The sequence below is a fragment of the Netta rufina genome (genome assembly GCF_964035555.1).
Source record: "Netta rufina genome assembly, chromosome: 1".
Classification (NCBI taxonomy): Eukaryota; Metazoa; Chordata; class Aves; order Anseriformes; family Anatidae; genus Netta; species Netta rufina.
Genome location: NC_140123.1, coordinates 128,778,853 through 128,798,894, shown reverse-complemented (window position 1 = coordinate 128,798,894; position 20,042 = coordinate 128,778,853). Strand labels below are relative to the sequence as shown.

Here is a 20,042-nt window from a genome sequence, read left to right as displayed (position 1 = left end):
CATTTATTCTTTTGTAAAGCCTTCTATTGCTAGATTATTGTTACTTATTCCATGATTTTCCCATGAAAAGTCATCGACACAGAAAGAATAACCCAGACAAAAATAAGATGGAAGGAAAGTGACTCTTCTCAATCTGCACAAAGTACTAAACCCCATGAAAGTTATTCCTGAAATCACAGAATCACAGAATCACAGAATCACAGAATCACAGAACTGTAGGGGTTGGAAGGGACCTCAAAAGATCATTGGTTCCAACCCCCCTGCCAAAGCAGGTTCCTCAGAGCAGGCTGCCCAGGTAGGCATCCAGACAGGCCTTGAATATCTCCAGAGAAGGAGACTCCACAACCTCCCTAGGCAGCCTGTTCCAATGCTCCGTCACCCTCACCATGAAGAAGTTCTTTCGCACGTCAGTGCGGAACTTCCTGTGCTCTAACTTGCAGCCATTGCCCCTTGTCCTATTCTCACAAACCACTGAGAAGAGGTTGGCTACATCCTTCTGACCCCCACCCCTCAGATATTTATATACACTGAGGAGATCCCCTCTCAGTCTTCTCTTCTCCAGGCTGAACAGATCCAGGTCTCTTAGCCTTTCTCCATAGGGAAGATGCTCCAGGCCCCATATCATCTTTGAGGCCCTCTGCTGGACTCTTTCCAGGAGATCCCTGTCTTTCTTGTACCGGGGAGCCCAGAACTGGACACAGTACTCCAGGTGAGGCCTGACCAGGGCAGAGTAGAGGGGGAGGATCACCTCCCTTGACCTGCTGGCCATGCTCCTTTTAATGCACACCAGGATCCCATTAGCCCTCTTGGCCACAAGGGCACAGTGCTGGCTCATGGTCAACCTGTCGTCCACCAGGACCCCCAGGTCCTTCTCCTAAGAGCTCCTCTCCAGCAGGTCGTCCCCCAGCCTGTACTGATACTTTGGGTTGTTCCTTCCCAGGTGCAGCACTTGCTCTTATTAAATCTCAGTTGGTTTCTTCCTGCCCATGTCTTGTGGGCATCTCTTGTGGGCATCTCTTGTGAAAGTGTGCTTGAACTTTGGAAAGGCTATAAGAATTGAAGAACAATACTTTGTGATATTGTTTAATGACAGCCAAAATTGCCAATCACTTATGTGTTTAAAATGAATGCAGAGTTTCAGAACTTATAACATTTTGAATGACAGAATTGATTTCAGTTACTTAGTTTTGCTTTAGGCTTTTTTATTTTGTTCAGTTTCCCTCATTTTCACATGCATATGGGCACTTGTGAGTAGTGCAATGTCATTGCAAATATCATGCCTATAAAAACTTTCATCCATTTCACCTTTATGGAATATGCAGTTATGTTGTATGAGACTTTTTTTGTTAATAAAATTTTGAATAATCTTGCTTTATCATTACTTTCAAAAACATATAGCGTGTCTATAATTAATATTTAGGAAACATAAACACTTTTTCTAAACTTGTATTTTGACTTTAAATCAGTAAAACAGCACTGGCTTTTTAGATCTCACCTTCCTGCTTCCATTCTACACTGCAGTGTAGAAGGGTTTTGACATTTTTATGTGTAGGTTTGTGTGAAAAAACTTGTGATCTGTACCTAGTCCATTAACAATTCCTCACACAATAATGGATTCTCACTAATTTAGATTATGATTAATTTAGATTACCACAGCATTTTAAAATATGTGTGCATTAAGAAATGCATTTCAAAGTCTTGAAATGAGATTTTCAAAGCTGTCTGACAACTAGTCCAATTCCATTGGGCCTTCCATAGAACAAGGGGAACTGGTTTCATTCGACATAAAAGAAATATACATGCAAAATATAGATTCAGGTGGCTGAATTCAGGTGTGTGGCCTAGCTTCTAGATGAATATCAAATATCTTCCTCTCCCTTCAGTTGGAGATGTGATTCTCTCTTCTAAAATCCTTCTTCTTCTTTTTTTTTTTTTTAATTTTTTCTTTTTTTTTCTTGTTTTTCTGAGCTGACTAGGATGGATGTATTTACCTCAATTAAGAAAACGAAAAGGCTAGGTTTTGTTTTTCTTTGTTTTCTTTGTCTTTACTATTGTTATTATTATTTTATCACCCAAGTTATTTTCTTCAGTCATTTTTTGGAAGATCTAAACTCATGGCATGAAACTGCCTAAAAGGCCTCAATAGTACACTGCTATCAGTAAGTAGAAATGGCATCCTCACTTTCATGTCTCTAATTTTGCTGTCTCATCTGTGACTGACTACAGCTGTAGGAAAGTAATTCCAGAAATAAAGTAGAAAGTGTTTGTGGAACAGTTAATTGCTTATGTTTTCAAAGGAGTATAATAAGGACATTGGGCAGGGGGAGGGAAGAATATGTGAGTTAGGCTCATATTTTAGCAATGATGATACATTAAAGTAGCTCACCTGTATCAAGCAACTTCTACAGGTTGCAGTTGCCTATCAACTTAAGCTAAATTTACTCCACACAACTATCATATTACTATCATGCACTGCCCCATAGTGCAGTCTTGCTTGTCCTCCAAGATTCATGCTAGTGATCAGGTAATTGTGTGGTGATGAAAGTTAGCTACAGGTGTGTGTGGAAGAAGTATTTAACTTGGTCATAGCTATAACTTGTTGACTATAAATCCAACATTTATGTTTGCTTCAAATAAGTTGTTCTCATGAATATTCCTGACTGTTAATCCAGTCATTAAGGTATTTATAGAAAATAAAAACAAGAGGTAATAGTAAAGTTGAAAAAAAAAAAAAAAGATTGAAAAAATGGTCAAAGATAGATTTCTAGTTTAGATCCTGGTAGAATTTGAATTGACTGCAGTCCTGCAAAGAGAGACTCGTGGGTTCTGGTGGACGAAAAGCTTGACATGAGCCAGCAGTGTGCACTTTCAGCCCTTCTGGGGCCCTTCTGGGGCCCTTCTGGCCAATAGCTTCCTGGGCTACATCAAAAGAGGCATGACCAGCCCATTGAGGGAAGTGATTGTCCCCCTCTGCTCTGCCCTTGTGAGGCCCCACTTGCAGTACTGCATCCAGAGTTGAGGCCCCCAGTACAAGAAAGATGTGGACCTGTTAGAGTGAATCCAGAGGAGGGCTGCAAAGATGATCGAGGGGCTGGAGCACCTCTCCTAAGAAGAAAGGCTTAGAGAGCTGGGGCTGTTCAGCCTGGAGAAGAGAAGGCTCTGGGGAAACCTCACTGTGGCCTTTCAGTACTTAAAGGAGTCTTTTATAAAAGATGGAGTGCAACTGTTTACTTGGGTAGATAATGATAGGACAAGGAGGAATAGTCTTAAACTAAAAGAGGATGGACTTAGATCCATCAGGACAAAATTCTTCACTATAAGGGTAGTGAGGCACTGGAACAGATTGCCCAGAGAAGCTGTGGATTCCCCATCCCTGGAGGTGCTCAAAGCCAGGTTGGATGGGGCCTTGACCAACCTGATCTAGTGGGTGGCATCCCTGCCTATGGCAGAGAGGTTGGAACAATATGATCTTTAAGGTCCCTTCCAACCCAAGCCATTCTATAGTTCTATGACTCTATGATTAGCTATAGTATCTGTATTTCTTCACATTAGATATGAGCCAATGCTTTAATCTGGATCATGGTTCAACCTGAAAAGTTCACAAAGGTTTGGAATTGCAGTGGTTAGAGAGAAATGGTGAGGTTGGTCACTTTCTAGAACCATTCAATTCTGGATATTTTAAAGTTTTTGTTAGCATGTGTCTAATGTATATGATTTAGGTTATTTTAGAAATAGTTCTTTATATTCTCTATAGAGCCATATTGCTTTTATCTCATAAATCGAGTTGCCTGTAAGTCATGGCTTCCAGATGCACAGGATGAAAGGATGAAAGGGAGGAGGATGAAAGGCAGTATACTCCAGGGAAATGAAAATTCCACAAACATCATAATTGGCCAATTGAAAATACTGTTTTGTAAACAAGAATCTAGTCTGATATTACCTGGAGCAGAGTTTCAGGTGTGGCAGAAAAACTGGGCTATTTATGAGGCATTGTTATTAATATGGTACAGACTGATAGAAACTCAGATATTTGGCATGCTAAAAATGTTCTTTCTTCATATATACTTGCCTGCCTCTGCTAAGGGCAAGACAGTGATGGTAACAACATTTACACTAGTCCATTAGCTTATTATGTTGTAAGTTTGGTTTAGCTTTCAACTCTGACAGCTAGTTGCCCATGCAATCATAGATCTAAAATCTATGACATCTGACCAGTTGTAATACGATGAATCCACGAATTGTTTGCCTCTTTCATGAATGATCTGTTTCAACCTTCCCCTTAAATATCTTGGGATCACTGTGTAATGTGCCTTGGACCAATGACAAGTTCAAGGCCCAGTGTCTCGTGAATTTGATTTTGCTTAGAAGAAAAATAACTTGTCCTAGTTGGAGGTAACAATTGGTTACTAACCCTGCTAATTTGTAGGATAGTTAATCCTTAGACCATAATGTTATGATTACTGCAACAGCTATTTTATATCAATTTTTAAAGGACTTTACACTGTTTATTGTATTGCTCTTTGCAAGAACTACAAATCTGTAATCCATCCAAAGTGCACACAGTCTTAAATAATGACAGAGAAAAATTTCCATAAACATGCTCCCCTAAAGAGTGTCTCTGCAGCCAAGTATTCACACTGTTACACATTATTAGACATGAAAATAAAACAGTAACCCAAGGGAGAAACAATCTATTCTGTAAGAACATTTCTCTGGAGAAGGGTTTTTATGCTTACATATTTGCTAAAAGAATAGGGTCCTAGTCCATGACTACAACTACTTGATACTACTGTAGGTCAAGTAAAAACAATAAACATAACAGTAATATGCAGAGTCATTAGTCATTTTAAAATTTCTAAGATTTTTTTTTTTTTTTAAGTTAGATCTATACACGAAATTATTCCACTGATATGTTGGGTGATGCCACAATTTAATAGGCTAATGTCCAGCTTTAAAGATTTTTTTTTCTTCACTATTGTCAGCAATATTTGTTTCAGTGGTGACTTCTTAAGGCATAGAATAAATGATTTAAAGCAACAGTTTCGATACTGTTCAAGGGGCATCTGGCTTCACACTTAAAATTCTAGTTACAGATATAGGAGTATTTAAATTTGATTTGAATCAAAATGAATACTGAACAAAAATAGTGATGCTATTTCCTGTTATGGTTTCACACACTGTGTAATACCTTGGTATTGCAATGGCAACATTTTGTTGTTTGGTTCTAGCTTAAGAGCACTTAAAAATCTCGGTACATTTCAAAATTTAGTTTTGCAAGTAATCCTCCAAAGCACTACTGGTGCTGCTTTACAGGAGCAATCAAATGCATTCTGTCAATCTATTTATCCACCTATCTGTCTATAAGGCAATATATATTTCTATAATATGTCTTAAGCGTACTTTTTTTTGTTTGTTTGTTTTTGACTGCTTCAGTTTTGTGTTACTTTTAAACATCTTTGATAGCTGAGTTCCTATGTGCTTGTACTGTCTTTTATTTTTCAACATCTTCAAAATTACGATAATGTTAAATGACTTATTCAAGCATGTTATTATTATTATTATTATTTAAATAAATGATTTTATTGGGCTAATAATCTGGTCTAAAAAGGCTGTGAGCAACTACCATTGATACATTCACACATGCTGAGATATAAAAGTACTTTTCCTTGGATGAACATCCCACTACTAAATTAGTCTAAACGTTTTTTTTCGGTCTAAAAGATAATCTCTTCCTCAGACTTCCCCTTACCACCCCACTATGTCATAACCATAAGAAACAGTTTTTTTTTTTTTTTTTAACATTTTATTTGTAATAATTAACCCTCTTGCAATAGAGAATGGCTGGGCTCCCTGTTCTATTCACTTCAAGTTTTCATCTTGATTTTGGGGCAGCATCTGTGTTATTTCAGTTCTCATTTGTGAATACCTTCTCTCCTCTCAGTGTTCACTGCTTTGTTCACTGCTTCGCTGTTCTGCTTGCATTCAGCATATTAGGACAAGGCTATTGAATGAGTTCTCAGTGCTTCTTTGACTTTCCTTAAGGTGTAAAACCAAAACAGTATGTTGGCTTTTTTTTTTTTTTTTTTGTGACAACTCCTTTGGACTTTTACTCTTGGATAGTTTTAGATTTTTAATGAGGAATCCATATATGTTTGTCATGCACACTTTGTAAAATTCAATTATTTTCTTCCTAAATCAAAGAGAACTTAAAGAGAGATACATTCTTTGTATATATTCGTACTGTATTCAAGGTATATTCGATATATATTACCTTATTTATATATATATTTATATATATATATTTATATATGTTATCCTTAATTTGCAATGTATAGTGTATATACATCTTGTGTGCTTGATATCCAAATCCTGGATACCATTCTCAGGAAGAATTCCCAATGATATCAATATGAGTTTTATCTGAGTAAAAATTTCATGATTTGGCTCTTTGTTTTCAGGATGGGAGTTATCATTTTCTACTTTGAGCACTCATTTGGCCTCAAAGTACCTTGGCTCAACTGGTTTTTCAGTAAGTGTCTGACAGCTGTACTGGCACACTTCCAGCATCATGGGATTCATATTTATCCCTACATGGGCATTTGGCCTTCTTCAAGTCATCACAACTATTTCTAGCTTATTGTCCTGACTGTAGAACTCTTCCCATTTTCAGGCAAAGAACAGATTCTGAATCACTTACAGAAAAGAGTGGAACTGTTCCTTTGCATCCATGTATATATGAACACAATCAAGATCAAGTATCTCTAAATCTATATTATAAAGTATTGTTTCATGCAATATACTCATAAAAAGAATGTATAGGCACATGTATTCCAGGATGTGATGTGGTCTGTTCAGTCGACAGTAAAATGACTTCACAGATTCAGTGAAGAAAGATAAACTAATTTTCCAATCCTGATGTAGGTGTGTGAAATGCAGTTAAAAGGACATTGAAATGTATTACTAGGAAACTTAAGCAACAGTTGAACAGAACAATCACTTAAAGCAAAACTGACAACAACAACAACAGAAAGTTACAGTTATGCTATATTTCACTGTCATGGAATTTTCTCACCCTGTTTCCTTTCAAGACATTCTTCAAAATTTGCTCTGGCCTCTGACAGCTGCCCCTGGTGTCCCAAAATGCTTTGCTTAACAGAGAATAAGAAAAAAGGAAGGAAGTCGGTTCAATTTCATATGTGCTCCTATAGTGAGATTAGATCACCTTAGCTTCTTTTACTTTCATTCAACTAATCTTTCTTCTTTTGTCATGCTGTCTCCTTGCATGTAGCCTATACATGCCTGATGCCTTCACCGTTTCTTCATTTAAGCCTTAAGATGTTTCTTCCATGTGACCTGTAAACCCTAATTAATGAAATGTGGTACAAATTGATCCAAATCAACAAGCTAGCCTAAACTTTCAAAACTTCATGATAGAAGTAAGAAGAATTGACAATAGCATTTTTAAATGCTTATTTTTGTCTGTCCTTTCCCCATCCTGTCTGCCAACATTTTTTTGCTGTTAATCACATTCAATTATGTCACAGATTACCTGTGTCTCATTATTTCTCGGAGTTCCACATGCACCCAAAACAGTTTGTGAGTAATAACAACAGTGACCCTGATGACAATTAGTGCTATAGTGATCCCTGAACTACATTCATTATGGTAGTGATTTTTATGTGAGGCATGAGTAATGCAAAAGGACTTTAATGCAAAGTGAGAGAGAATCACATTCTTTGAAAGACAAATCTTCTGAGTGTAGATTGAGTAAATTGATAGCCTTTCCTGCTTTCTTCTAGCATATATTTTATTAATCTGAATAGTACATGAAATTTAAATTTAAAACAAGCCATCATGCTAGCATTTTCTTTAGATATGTTTGGTATATCAGTACTTTAGAGAAAAAGTTCACACAAGCCTACCACATTAGCACCAGATTCTCAGGGAGCAGTAGAAAGCAAGTATCATTCATGAGACTGCCTTTGAGACAAACACGCATATTACATCTTCACAGAGTTCAAAAAAGATATGGAAACGTTAATTTAAGACAGTTGTTTGAATATCAGTGTGTTCACATACCTGCTTAGCACATCAGGAACTTCATATGAACAGGATAAAAAACATATTGAATCACAACATCTATGAATTAGGATGCAACAGAGAATGCTCAAGATGGTAGTGAAGATGTTGCAGACAGGAGAAAATGAACAGCCTATATATCCTCCAAGATGACTGCTGAAGTTGGAGGCAATCCCTATTCTATTGTCCATCAGGATTATTTTTTTTTATGAGTTTTTAGATTGCTTTTGTTTTTAGATTGCTTTCAGATTTATGAAAAAGTGTAAGCAGATTTTGTTCCTAGGCTGACAGACATACATACTAATTATAATAAGAGCAGTGGCCAATGTTACTTATCTGAAATGTGTGTGAGTGGGTTACTCATAAGTGGACAGAGGAATGTGAGTTGTTTTAGTCTTATACAGTGGCATTTCTGAAAAAAGCTCTGAGTGGTGAGTATTTTTCCCGTGACATCTCTGAAATCATTCACCACATCTTCAGCTTTCCTCAATTACATCTTTAGATTACAGCCCAAACTTTTAACCTTTAGATACAATTAGATTACTATTTTTTAGCTAGTTTCTGTGACATGGAACAGATACAACTGACAAGGACTATTCACATGTGGCTATTTGCCCAAGAGACAGCCCAAGAGATGTGAGACTGCTGTACTTCCGTGCCCTCAACTCCATCCTGTATTGAAGCTAAGCATGTATTCTCAATAGGCACATGCACACAGAGCACATATATGCACAATGTGTATATGTACATACATGGCTGGCCACATAGATCACAGAGGCACACAGACCAGACATGCAAACACAGACAACACAGTGGCCTCATCCTGCTCATCCCTCTGGATGAGTAGGATGGAGGTCTGCCAGTGGGAATGTATATATATACACATGCATGCATACATGCATATACATATATTCAGTGTGGATTCCCTCAGTAACAGGACTCAGATGGCCTCTCCAGTTTCTGGCACTCAGATAGAATCTTAGTTTAATAGAATGGTTCATGTTGGAGGGAACCTTAAATATCATCTAATTCTAAACCCCCTGCTGTGGGTAGGGATGCCACCCACTAGATCAGGTTGGCTAAGGCCCCAGCCAGCCTGGCCTTGAACACTTCCAGGGATGGGGATCCACAACCTCTCTGGGCAACCTGTTCCAGTGCCTCACCACACTCAGGAAAGAATTCCTTCCTAATATCTAATCTAAATCTACCCTATTTCAGTTTAAAATCATTTAAAACTCCTTGTCCTATCACTCTAGTCCCTGACAAAGAGTGCCTCCCCAGTTTTCCTGTAGGGCACCCTTTAGGTACTGGAAGGTGCAATGAGGTCTCCCCAGAGCCTTCTTTTCTTCAGGCTGAACAACACCAACTCCTTCAGCCTGTCTTCACAGGAGAGGTGCTCCGGTCCCTTAATTATCTTTGTGGCCCTCCTGTGGACTTGTTCTAATAGGTCCATATCATTCTTGTGGTGGGGGCCCCAGAGCTGAACACAGTACTCCAGATATGGTCTCACAAGAGCAGAGTAGAGGGGGAGAATTGCAGTCTTCAGTTTGCTGGCCACACTTCTTTTGATGTAGCCCAGGATATTGTTGGCTTACTGGGCAGCAGTATACACACCCATGAAGCTACAGCCTCACCCTGGCTGCTCACTCAGACATATACCCCTTGGACCCCCAGAGTCTCCCTATGTTACTGCCTTTCAAGACACACACGCACAGGGAGCTTGCCACTAAAGACCCTTAGATCCTTTGATATCTCTGGCATCTGGCTTGGAGTCCCCTGGTCCCATGTTCAACTCCAACCATGTTCTTATCCTAGACACCTACGCCCGTCTGGGTTCCCAGGCACTTCACCTGATTGTGAGGCACCCTGGCTTTATCTTCACTAGCACCCACATATAATCATAAAATCATCTATGCTTGAAAATATCTTCAGGATCATCAAGCCCAACACATACTTTCATGTCTGCACTTGCTCCAGTAGCTGGTGGTCAGACCCCTATGCAGAACAGCAAGCTATTTCCATGAGACTGGCCCTTTTAATCTCATTATCACTCATTTTCACACACTAGTTCCTTCCCAAGTGACCTAGATCCCTTCCTTTCACCACACTTGATTACTCCACTAAAAAACAAAACAAACAAACAAACAACAACAACAACAACAACAACAACAAAAAAACTTAGTAAGTTCTGTGCAATCCCTCAATGCTCTTCCTCTGAATCCCATAAAATATCCCATATCCCTAGGCAGTGATCCCCCTAGTCCAAAAGGTGCTGTGGTATTGACTTATCTGCATGGCTTGAATTGTGAATAAGTAATCAGGATCTATTTATTTATTTATTTATCACAAGTTTTGTTTTGTTTTGTTCTGTTGTTTTTTTTTTTTTTGTTGTTTGTTTTTAACTCTACTTTTTAGGAGCATCCCAGACCAGAGTATGAAACCAAATTGCTACAGAAAAAGCTGAAAAATAAAAACATGACAACGGAAGATCCAAATGAAGTAAGATGTGGCTTATCTTTTCACTTACATTTTGATATGTTTTGTTATATTGTGATTATCTTTCTGTCTCTGGCAGTTTGCAAAAGAAACTTTATGGTGCTTTTCATCAATCTTGTATGTTGCTTGCTCTGGATCTTATGCTATGCAGCCTTGTAGTGCCACTGATATGTTTCAAGGTCATGACTTTGCTTGCTATGCAAAGTAAAACATTTTACTTAAATAGTTGAACACCGGTTGAAAAGTAGTTCAGGATCTACTCTGTAGAGCGATGAACAATTAGAAAAGAAAGATGATCAGCACAAGAATTCTTGTAGCAATGACCTAGAATTTCAGTCCTTTGTGGACAATAATGGAAACAACTTTTATTGTAGTGGCATAATTAACACTGACATCTTTTGTCATGTTGCAGTCACACAGTTGTGCAGTTTTTATAGCATTTCTATTATAAACTGGGGAGATTTAGATTAGAGATTAGGAGGAAATTCTTCACTCAGTGGATGGTGAGGCACTGGAACAGGTTGCCCAGAGAAGTTGTGGATGCCCCATCCCTGGAGGTGTTCAAAAGCAAGTTAGATGAGACCCTGAGCAACCTGATCTAGTGGGTGGCATCCCTGCCTATGGCAGGGGAGTTGAAACTGGATGATCTATATGGCCCCTTCCAACATGAGCCATTCTATGATTCTATGATAAATTGATTGAATACTAATCAGTATATTGTTTTTAGATCGAAGTGCATTTAGGATTTTTCTGCTTATTTCAAACCTAAGTACAAACACTTTTTTTTTTTTTTTTTCTCCAATGTCTTCTTGTAAATGTCTGCTTCCAATGTCTGCTTGAGTTCTAGTTCATCAGCACTCATAAGCACTTCAGTTTTGAGGTTTGGTACAACAAATTTAGCCTCACAATACATGAAATAACGATCCCTTTCTTCTGCTGCTCACCATCAAGACTGTGATGTGTTTCCAGTGAAGGATTTATCTCAGTAAGACTACCTTTCACTTAATGGACCAGCCAAACTCTACGGAAGACAATAGAAAGATTATTAATTACTTTAAAAGGCTTTGGATATGACCCAATATGAGCAGAGACTCTGACACAACAGAATGACTCTGCTGTATGAGCTCTCTGACACAGGAAAGGTCTTCCATTACACCCTGAGCACTTTGTTAGGCCTTCTAGTGAAGAATCAAAGATGGTAAAAGATGGCTAAAGCAGCTGCTGACATTCAGCTCTTTCTGATTTAGTTAAGTGAAATTGGGAAATAAGTAAGCACCTGGTGCTATAGAATATTAAACTTTTGCGGTCCTGAGGCAGAGTTAAATGATTAGCTTTCTTCTAAGAGTGTAGGTGGAAAATGATGAACAATGTGAAGATCCAGCAACATACCAAAGAGCAATTTAAAGATTCAGCACTATACAAATTCGTTTCAGACATCACAAAGGGAAAGAACTCCCAGTTTTAGTATTATTTAATTTTAAAGTAATTTTGAAAAAAATAGATTCCAGTTCTTGTGTCATTTAGTGATTTTTTGAAGCTTCTGAATTCATTTCATTTTAAAAAAATTAAAAAATAAAGCGCTTTGACATTTGCCATCATACAGTTGCTCGGAGGGAGAAATAAGTTATTCATAGGACAGAAGATTTAATTTGGATTGATTAAGATAACTCTCTAAGAAAGATATTAATCTTGTAACTCATGCACCACCATCTCTCTCCAAAATGCTAACATGTATTCCAAAATTCTGAGCAGTTTTCAGTCACTGAATTTGATTATTCATTCTGTTGCAATCAATTTTTGGATTCCTTCTCTTCCCTTCCCTTTGCTTCCCTTCCCTTCCCTGCCCTGCCCCCTTTGTTATTTTTATTTTCAGTAAACAACAAATTAGTCAGAGTTTGGAAGGTCTCTTGCTCAGACTTTGTACCTCAAATATCTTATAATATAAATGTAAGCAATGTTTGTGTGAGACCTGCTGAAGAGGGAAAAGCCCAGTTCTTTAATTGAACTGTTATGTTTAACCATCGAAATGTACCATTTCATTTCACTTTGGAAGATCCTGAAAAGTTAGGCATTAAAAGTGATGAATATTGGAGTCTGGAATAGTTATTCTACATAATTTTTAGAGGTTTTAATCTTTTCTTTTTTTGCCTTCAGATGGCTGTATGTTTTACTTATTGCAATATTCAGCAGCTTTTGCATGGCATGTTAATGTCAAGGCACAGGTTTCTGTGAGGTCTCTGGCTCAATACTTTCATCTTGTTGGGTGGAAGCCAGAGTACAGAACTTTGTCATATTAATAGTGCAGATTTTCTAGCAACTGGACTTGCATCAAAGTAGAGGTCTCTGTGGTCAAAAATTCATTCCTCCTAATTTCTTGGTTTTATGTGAATACACATAAGCCTCAGCCTCAGAGAAGTCTCGCTTTCATCATGTCTTTGTTGACAATCTAATGTCATGGTATAAGTCTTTGTGAAGTTCTTTCCTGAATACTTTTAGATAACTAGTGTGATTTTGAGGTATATCATTTGCGTGTAACAGGTCAACAACTGCAGTTTGCTGTATTGATATCAAAGAACAGGCTCTGGCACCAGTGGCTAAAACTTCTTGTTACTTATCTCGTATGAAGTCAGAAGTCTCCAGTTCAGCAGCTGTGGCTTGTTGGGGTAGAAACGATGCCAAAGCCACAGCTATTGTGAGAATATTGACTTAGAGCTTACATAAAGGCATCTATTTCTATAAAATTACTGGCTTATTTCCAATATGTTAATTCCTCTGTTCTGGTGAGGATGTGACTAGTTTTATGTTGAGAAACTGAGCTTTTATGTGGAAATCTCTGTGTACAGTGCAATTTATTTTATTTTTTTTCGTGTCTTACTTCAACAAGGAGTCCCTGTTAAGCTAATAGAATCATTTTACAATGAAGGGATGAGTGTTTTGTTGTGTGCTGGTGTTGTGATTGCAGAAGAAAATCAACACCAGCAGTTTCATACTCTCTTCAGTGATAACTTGGGAATACCTATTAAGAGGAAACCTATGTCAACACAGAGTTTTCACTGTTGTTGAAGTCATTAACTTTAATGAGTGTGGAAGATGCCCAGTACCTGTAAGGGCCAGTAAATATGAGTCTCTCTACCAAGGCAATTCATTTCAAATTAGCTTGATTGAGACTGAAAATAGAAAGTATTACAGATCTAGTGTACTGCTTGCTTAATGGGGTTTGTATTACAGAGTATAGCTTTCATACAAATACTACTTAGAGTATTTAGACTCCAGTAGTAAGAAGAGAACAAAATTTTAGCCTGCACTATCCTGTGTGGCTCAGGCTGTTTTAGCAAATATCTTATTGGTTATTCTGAGAAGGGGAAAGAAAATGTGAGGACTCAGAACACTTCACTAAAGGTTAGTGTGAAGTTTTTCTTACAATTATACCTCAGTGTTCTCCTGTTTCAGAAGACAATTCATTTAATGCTGAAGGAGTTGAAACATTTGCATGAAATACCTCAGGTTAAGTAGCAAATGCATAAAGAGATAGTCCTTATAAATTATGACATTTATTTGGAAAAATGACAAGTTCTAAGTGAAAGACTCTGGAAATGTGTGAGTGAATCGACTTAAAATTGGTAACATTATTTGATTCTTTGAGGTCATGAAAATAAAGCCTTGCAATGTAAAACTTAGTTCCAGATTCATATACCTTAAAAGCTTTCTTTACCCTTGCAGCAGAGATGAATATTCACATTGTGTGTGTGCATGTATTTGTTTGATGATATGTTCATGGGAAGAAGGCAGCTGTAACTGTTTTAATAAAGCAATTTTTTTTTTGGATGTTGTTCTTGTTTAAAACACTATAGCACTGAAGATGTGAATAGATATATTTAACAAAAAGGATAAAGTTACTCTATCTGCAGAATGTTAAATATAAAAGGTGTTGGATACTTGTAATCTTGTGATAAGCTGTTCCTCTCTCTGTGCAATACTAATGTTCCAAATGGAAATACATCCAGGTCAGGAAATGAAAATTGGTATTGTGCCTGAAAACATGCAGATGGGGCTAGATTGAACTCTCACTGGAGATGATGGAAAGAAGACCTTTCTGTCATTTCTGTGAGAGATGGATCAGGCTCTATCTCCTTTTCATTAAATGTCTAGCTGATCTGGCAAACATGATGAAACACCATATATATTCTTATCTTTCTTATTTGGCAGAAACCCCAAGAAGTCATTCCATATTTCTCAAGGAAAACTTTCCTTATAGAAAAAAGGGCTTGTCTCTTGTCTCATGTCCTTACTTGGAGCAAACCCTGGAGATAACAAAATATGGCATTCTATCTTAGTTTTAATTACTTCTTAAAAATGAAAGTGGCAAGATCCATTATTGTTAATTCAGCTGTTAACTGAAAGAAAAAAAAGTCATCTTTCTTTCCAAAACATTTCATTTCAATTAACAGCTGAATTAAAGCAAGCTGGTTTGAAAAAGGTAGGTGTGTAATGTAAGGATGATACAGGTGAATATAAAATAGAGTTGCATGCTGCTAATGAATGCCTTATGAATATATTTAAAAATTTGTCAGCATTGCAAGGCATGAAATAGTACTTCCTGCTACTAGTAGATATCTCAGATTCCAGTTCTGCATAGGCAAATACCCCAACAAAAAACACTTCATATGTTAGAGTCCGTCCCTTTATTAAGCAAATCCTTGTTATTATTAACTATTAACTATAGAAAAACAAAACTTTTTATTATTTATTTATGTATATTAGCTATAACTGTGTAGAAGAAACCAAGATAATTGTTTATAAATATTAATTTGAACAATCATAATGGTAAAAGATCTGTGAATAGACCTAGAGTTCTTTAATCTCTAATTGTTTTTGTCAAATCTCTAATTTGAGAAAAGCATTTTTCAACATTTATTAGACCTCACTATTAATGTGGTAAAAATACCAATTTTGATTCAACATTTCTTAAATTTGATGATGTTTTTTCTAGCCTTTCTCTTTCCTTGCTTTATTTTCACAAATGCCTTTTCTTTCCAAGCACATGGGATAGTAAGAGGAATATGTAATAATTTATATTTTTTTCCTTTTCAACTCATTCTTTGTATCATTAACTTTTATAAATGATAAATGTAGAATGAGTGGAGGTGAATAAGGACAATTGTGATGATAATCTTAAAGAGAGATCTTATTTTCTTTATTGTTTTGTTATTTGGTTGGCTAATTGGATCAAGCCAAAATTTGAAGGCTAATGGTTATAATTCTGATTATTTAAATTTTGATTTGTGTTCTTGGTTACACCAGTTTACAACAGAGTATTCATAAACAAAACTTGTGTCTTCAAAAGACTGTTCTAATGGTCTTTCAGTATGTTCTTCTTTAGATGTGTGGGTGGTTTGACAGTAAGGGATATATGATGTATATTCAAAACTCTTCACTATTGTTGACTTAGAATTTGATTATCTATGAGCTAAAAATGTCTTATTTGCTCTTCCATCTCTGAAAATCTAAAATAGATTTTCTCATTTGTATCAAATAAATAAACTCACTGTACAGCCACAGTACTCTGCTTCAGTATTTAGAATTATATTCCAGTACTATAATTCCTTTGAAATCAAAAACAGCCTTCAGAAGGATGGAGCTCTTCCAATAACCCTTGATTTGAAGAAATAAAATGCTTATTAGAAATACACAGTCATAGGATAATTCAAGTTAGAAAGAATTTTAGTATTTTATCTAGTTCAAACTCCTGCTCAAAGCTGTGTCAGGTATATTCAGACCTGATCAATCAGGCTAATGGATAATACTGGATAGTGGGGTTTTGAAAACCTGATGGAGACTGCACAGACTCTCTGGACAATGCTTGACTGTCCTCATGGTTCTTCATTTTGTCTAGCATGAACTTCTCTTGTTTCAGGTTATGCCTGTTGTCCCTTATTCTCTTGTTGTGCCCTGCTGTGTGGCACCTGTCTCTGTCTTCTTGATGACAGAGCTAAACAAACTCAGCAAGCCTTGGTCCTGAGCCTCTTCACACAGAAAGTTCTCCAGGGCCCTTTGCTGGACTCATAAAGGTTAGCAATTTATTTTTCCTACTGGGGGGCCCAAAATGGGACACAGTATTTTAGGTGCAGTCTAATGAGTGTTAAGATGTCAGAGATTATCACTTCCCTTGATCCACTGGCTATGTTTCTGTTAATACAGCTGTATGCTGTCAGTGTTATTCACTGCCAGGGTACACTCCGGGCTCACATTCAGCTTGCTGTCTACACAGAACCTGAAGAGCCTTTTCAGCAGAGACTGTACCACTCACTGCAAGGAGTTTTCACTCCCCAAGGCAAGTCTTTGCATTTGTCTTTGCATTTCATGTAGTTCATATAACCCTGTTCTTCAAGCCTGTCTCTAGGTCCCTCTGGATGGCAGCCCTTCTCTCAAGCAGTTTGATTGCCCACAACCCCCATGTCTAATGACATCTGTACATAAGCAAGCATTCCATCACCTCCTCTAGGTCCTTCCCTAAAGATGTTAGATGGGGCAGTCCTAGTACAGACCCCAGAAGTACTTCAGGTGTTACTGGCCTCTGGTAAAGTACAACTTATTAGCCAATATCCTTTGAACCAGACCATCCCACTAGTTTTTTGCTGAAGTTAAGGCAAATGATATTGACAGGTCTCTTGGCCACAGGTCTAGTCATTTTCTCACAGGAAGCAATCAGTTGGTGAGGTTTGATTCACTTTTGCTAATCAAGTGGTGATAGTTCCCAAACACCTACTTTTCCTTCCTGTGCTCAGACATGGGTTTCACTTACAGTGACATCAGCCTGCTCCTTTACCTTCTATTCCTCCTCTCCAAAAGACAAGTGAAGGAAATCACTGTTCTGTCTAGACATCAAAAGGTTGTTTAACTAAGAATATTGGATGCTTTTTATTCATCTGTTGAAGGCTAAGCAGTGTGGATCAGAGCCAGGATTTTAAGAAAAAGGTATGTAATTGTCACGAGACTCTGCCAAAATAAAAATTAGTGGTCTTTTTCAGAAGAGAGCTTTGAACCTAGAAGCAAGAGTAGGCAGGGCTGCTGTTTGTTGGTCTTCTCATTTGTGTTACTCATTAAGATTCTGGCTCAAGGAAACGTTCTTTCTAGGGCTTATGTTTAATCATGTAGCTGGGACTTAACAATTAAAGTTAAGCACATGCATCAGTGTCCTGAATATGGATACAAATTATGTGCTATTTTGAATTGAGGCCTAAGCTTCTTATTGACAACAATAAAGATGAAGCAGGTCTCTTTCCTATTAAACTGAATGGAAAAACTCATTCCTAAAGGTTCTATTCATCAGTTCTTGAAATTAATAGGAGTTCTGCCTGAGTAAATAATAAAGTATCGGTCCTTAAGTCTACAGTTACTGCAGATGACTTATTATCATGTTGTACCCAATGAAAGACTATAATAACAGGTTAGAGGGTTATAGCAAAGTCTCAGGCTGAAAAATAAATCTCCAGAAGTCTGCTGGGTTTTGATTTAATGCAGATAGTTGAAGAAGAAAAACTAGAGTATTTTCCTTTCCCGTGTGCTGGTGACAAACTCCTGTATCTTGGACTGTATTTTTTACTTTCTGCTGAGCATATTTATAGGGTAAATTTCATACTATTAATCTCCAAGGTCAAAGCAGAAGACTAGATTTGGGACAAATTTTACATAAATTGGCTATGGAAACAATATTCAGTTGAGCTAGTTGCCAAGATTTTTTATTTTTTATTTTATGCATACTGCAATCCTGTCTGCATTTTTAAAGAAATAAATGGCATTTACATTAAATTCCTTTGGGTATCCATCCTATGAAGATAGAAATTCCACTTACTCCAAATTCAAGCAGCTAAAGAAGCCAGTTGGAACTGCATAACTTTTACAGCTATTACCATGCTTAATTGGAAAACACTTGCCTGCTGATCTGCTAATTTTCACGATACACTTAATTTAGAGATAGGATGACATGCTGTTTGGAAGGTCCTTCACATCACATCATGGTATTTAATGAAGTAAACTTGAATTCTTACCTGGTTATTCAAATCATCTTTTTCTCCTGTTGATGTCACTTGAGAATCATACAAGTGAATTTAATGAAAGCAGACTTTGGATTGTTAATACATAATGCTGGATTCATGGCTTCTTTCAACTCCATTATTTATGCAGTGAAAATGTAAAGCTGGTTTGGATGCATGAACTAATTGAAGAAATTCCAGTGATATACACCTTCTGTAGCTTTGCAGGCTGGTGCATGGCTAATGATATAAATAAAATTGGCATTTCACCTTTTTTTAACATAACTGTTAGAAATTCAACCCATCACATATTTTTATTCTATTCTAAAAATTCCATGAAATTATACCAGAGAATCAAAGAAAGGTGTTAGGAAGCTTCTGCAACTGTTTGATGCCAACGTGCAAGAACAGTTCTAGGTTTTACTGCTATCTTTGGCCTAATTGCCAAATTTACCTTAAATCATATGGCTAAAATGAGTCTCATATTTGAAATCCACAGCTCACTGGTGTGGTAGTCTGTCTAATTCCCATCCTTCCTACCCTTCTCCCAAGCAACAGTGAAGAAAATCCTGGTGGGTTTAAAATGGAACAATTTCTTGAGCATCAGTCTGGAGTCTCTTAACTGACAGACACCAGCCGCCATTTTTCCTTTCCCTAATAAAATTCAGTGGCTTAGTGAAACACAGTCAACTTTCTGGACCAAATGTTGCACTGTTTTGTTTCTTTTGGACCTGATTTTCATGTTCAGTGCTTGGTTTTCTTAGTGAGTCAAATTGCCTGGAAAATAAGTCAGGCCTCATTTCTTGAAACAACATAAATACTTCTTTGAAAACGTTGGTACTTGTCTCCTATATTCAAAATATTCCTATATTCTTGATTAATTATTGTACTATAATATTTGAAAATATTTCAAATATCAGTTGGACTGTGTTACAAATGCTGTATCAAAAATTCAGCTTCACTTCTGTTTTTATGTCAATGCACTACAAAAGTCATCCTTTTGATAGGCAAATTTTTTTTTTTTTTTTTTTTCCAAAATTCTGGGTCTACACAGTTAATTCAGTTCTTGCATCTGTTTTTTCATTTACAGTAACTCCCTCTTTACTCCTTTGCTAGGTTCCTCCCTCCCTTCCTCCCTTCCTCCCTTCCTCCCTTCCTCCCTTCCTCCCTTCCTCCCTTCCTCCCTTCCTCCCTTCCTCCCTTCCTCCCTTCCTCCCTTCCTCCCTTCCTTCCTTCCTACAGTTCTCTCCTTCCCTTCCATAGATTCTTTTCTTCCGCTTCACCTCAAAATATTTATTTTTAAATATTCTCACTTTGCATCTCATAATTTCTCAGCACTACAAGTATTTTCTGTTTGTCTAATTTTCATTACTAAGTAAAGATAATATGGCAAAGTACAGTGGCCAAGAGATTTTAGAATCTCTTGTATACAGT

General features: G+C 37.2%; 1 protein-coding gene across 1 annotated transcript in view; it reads left to right on the top strand.

Annotated features, from left to right (window-relative positions):
* The window catches only part of ANO2 (anoctamin 2), a gene marked incomplete at both ends in the record, with an annotated part of 184,700 nt that overhangs the window by 72,882 nt on the left and 91,776 nt on the right, over positions 1–20,042 (top strand). The window contains one exon of the mRNA XM_084296494.1: positions 10,495–10,578. Within this exon, the coding sequence (XP_084152620.1) occupies positions 10,495–10,578 (84 nt within the window). The remainder of the gene's footprint in view (positions 1–10,494; positions 10,579–20,042) is intronic.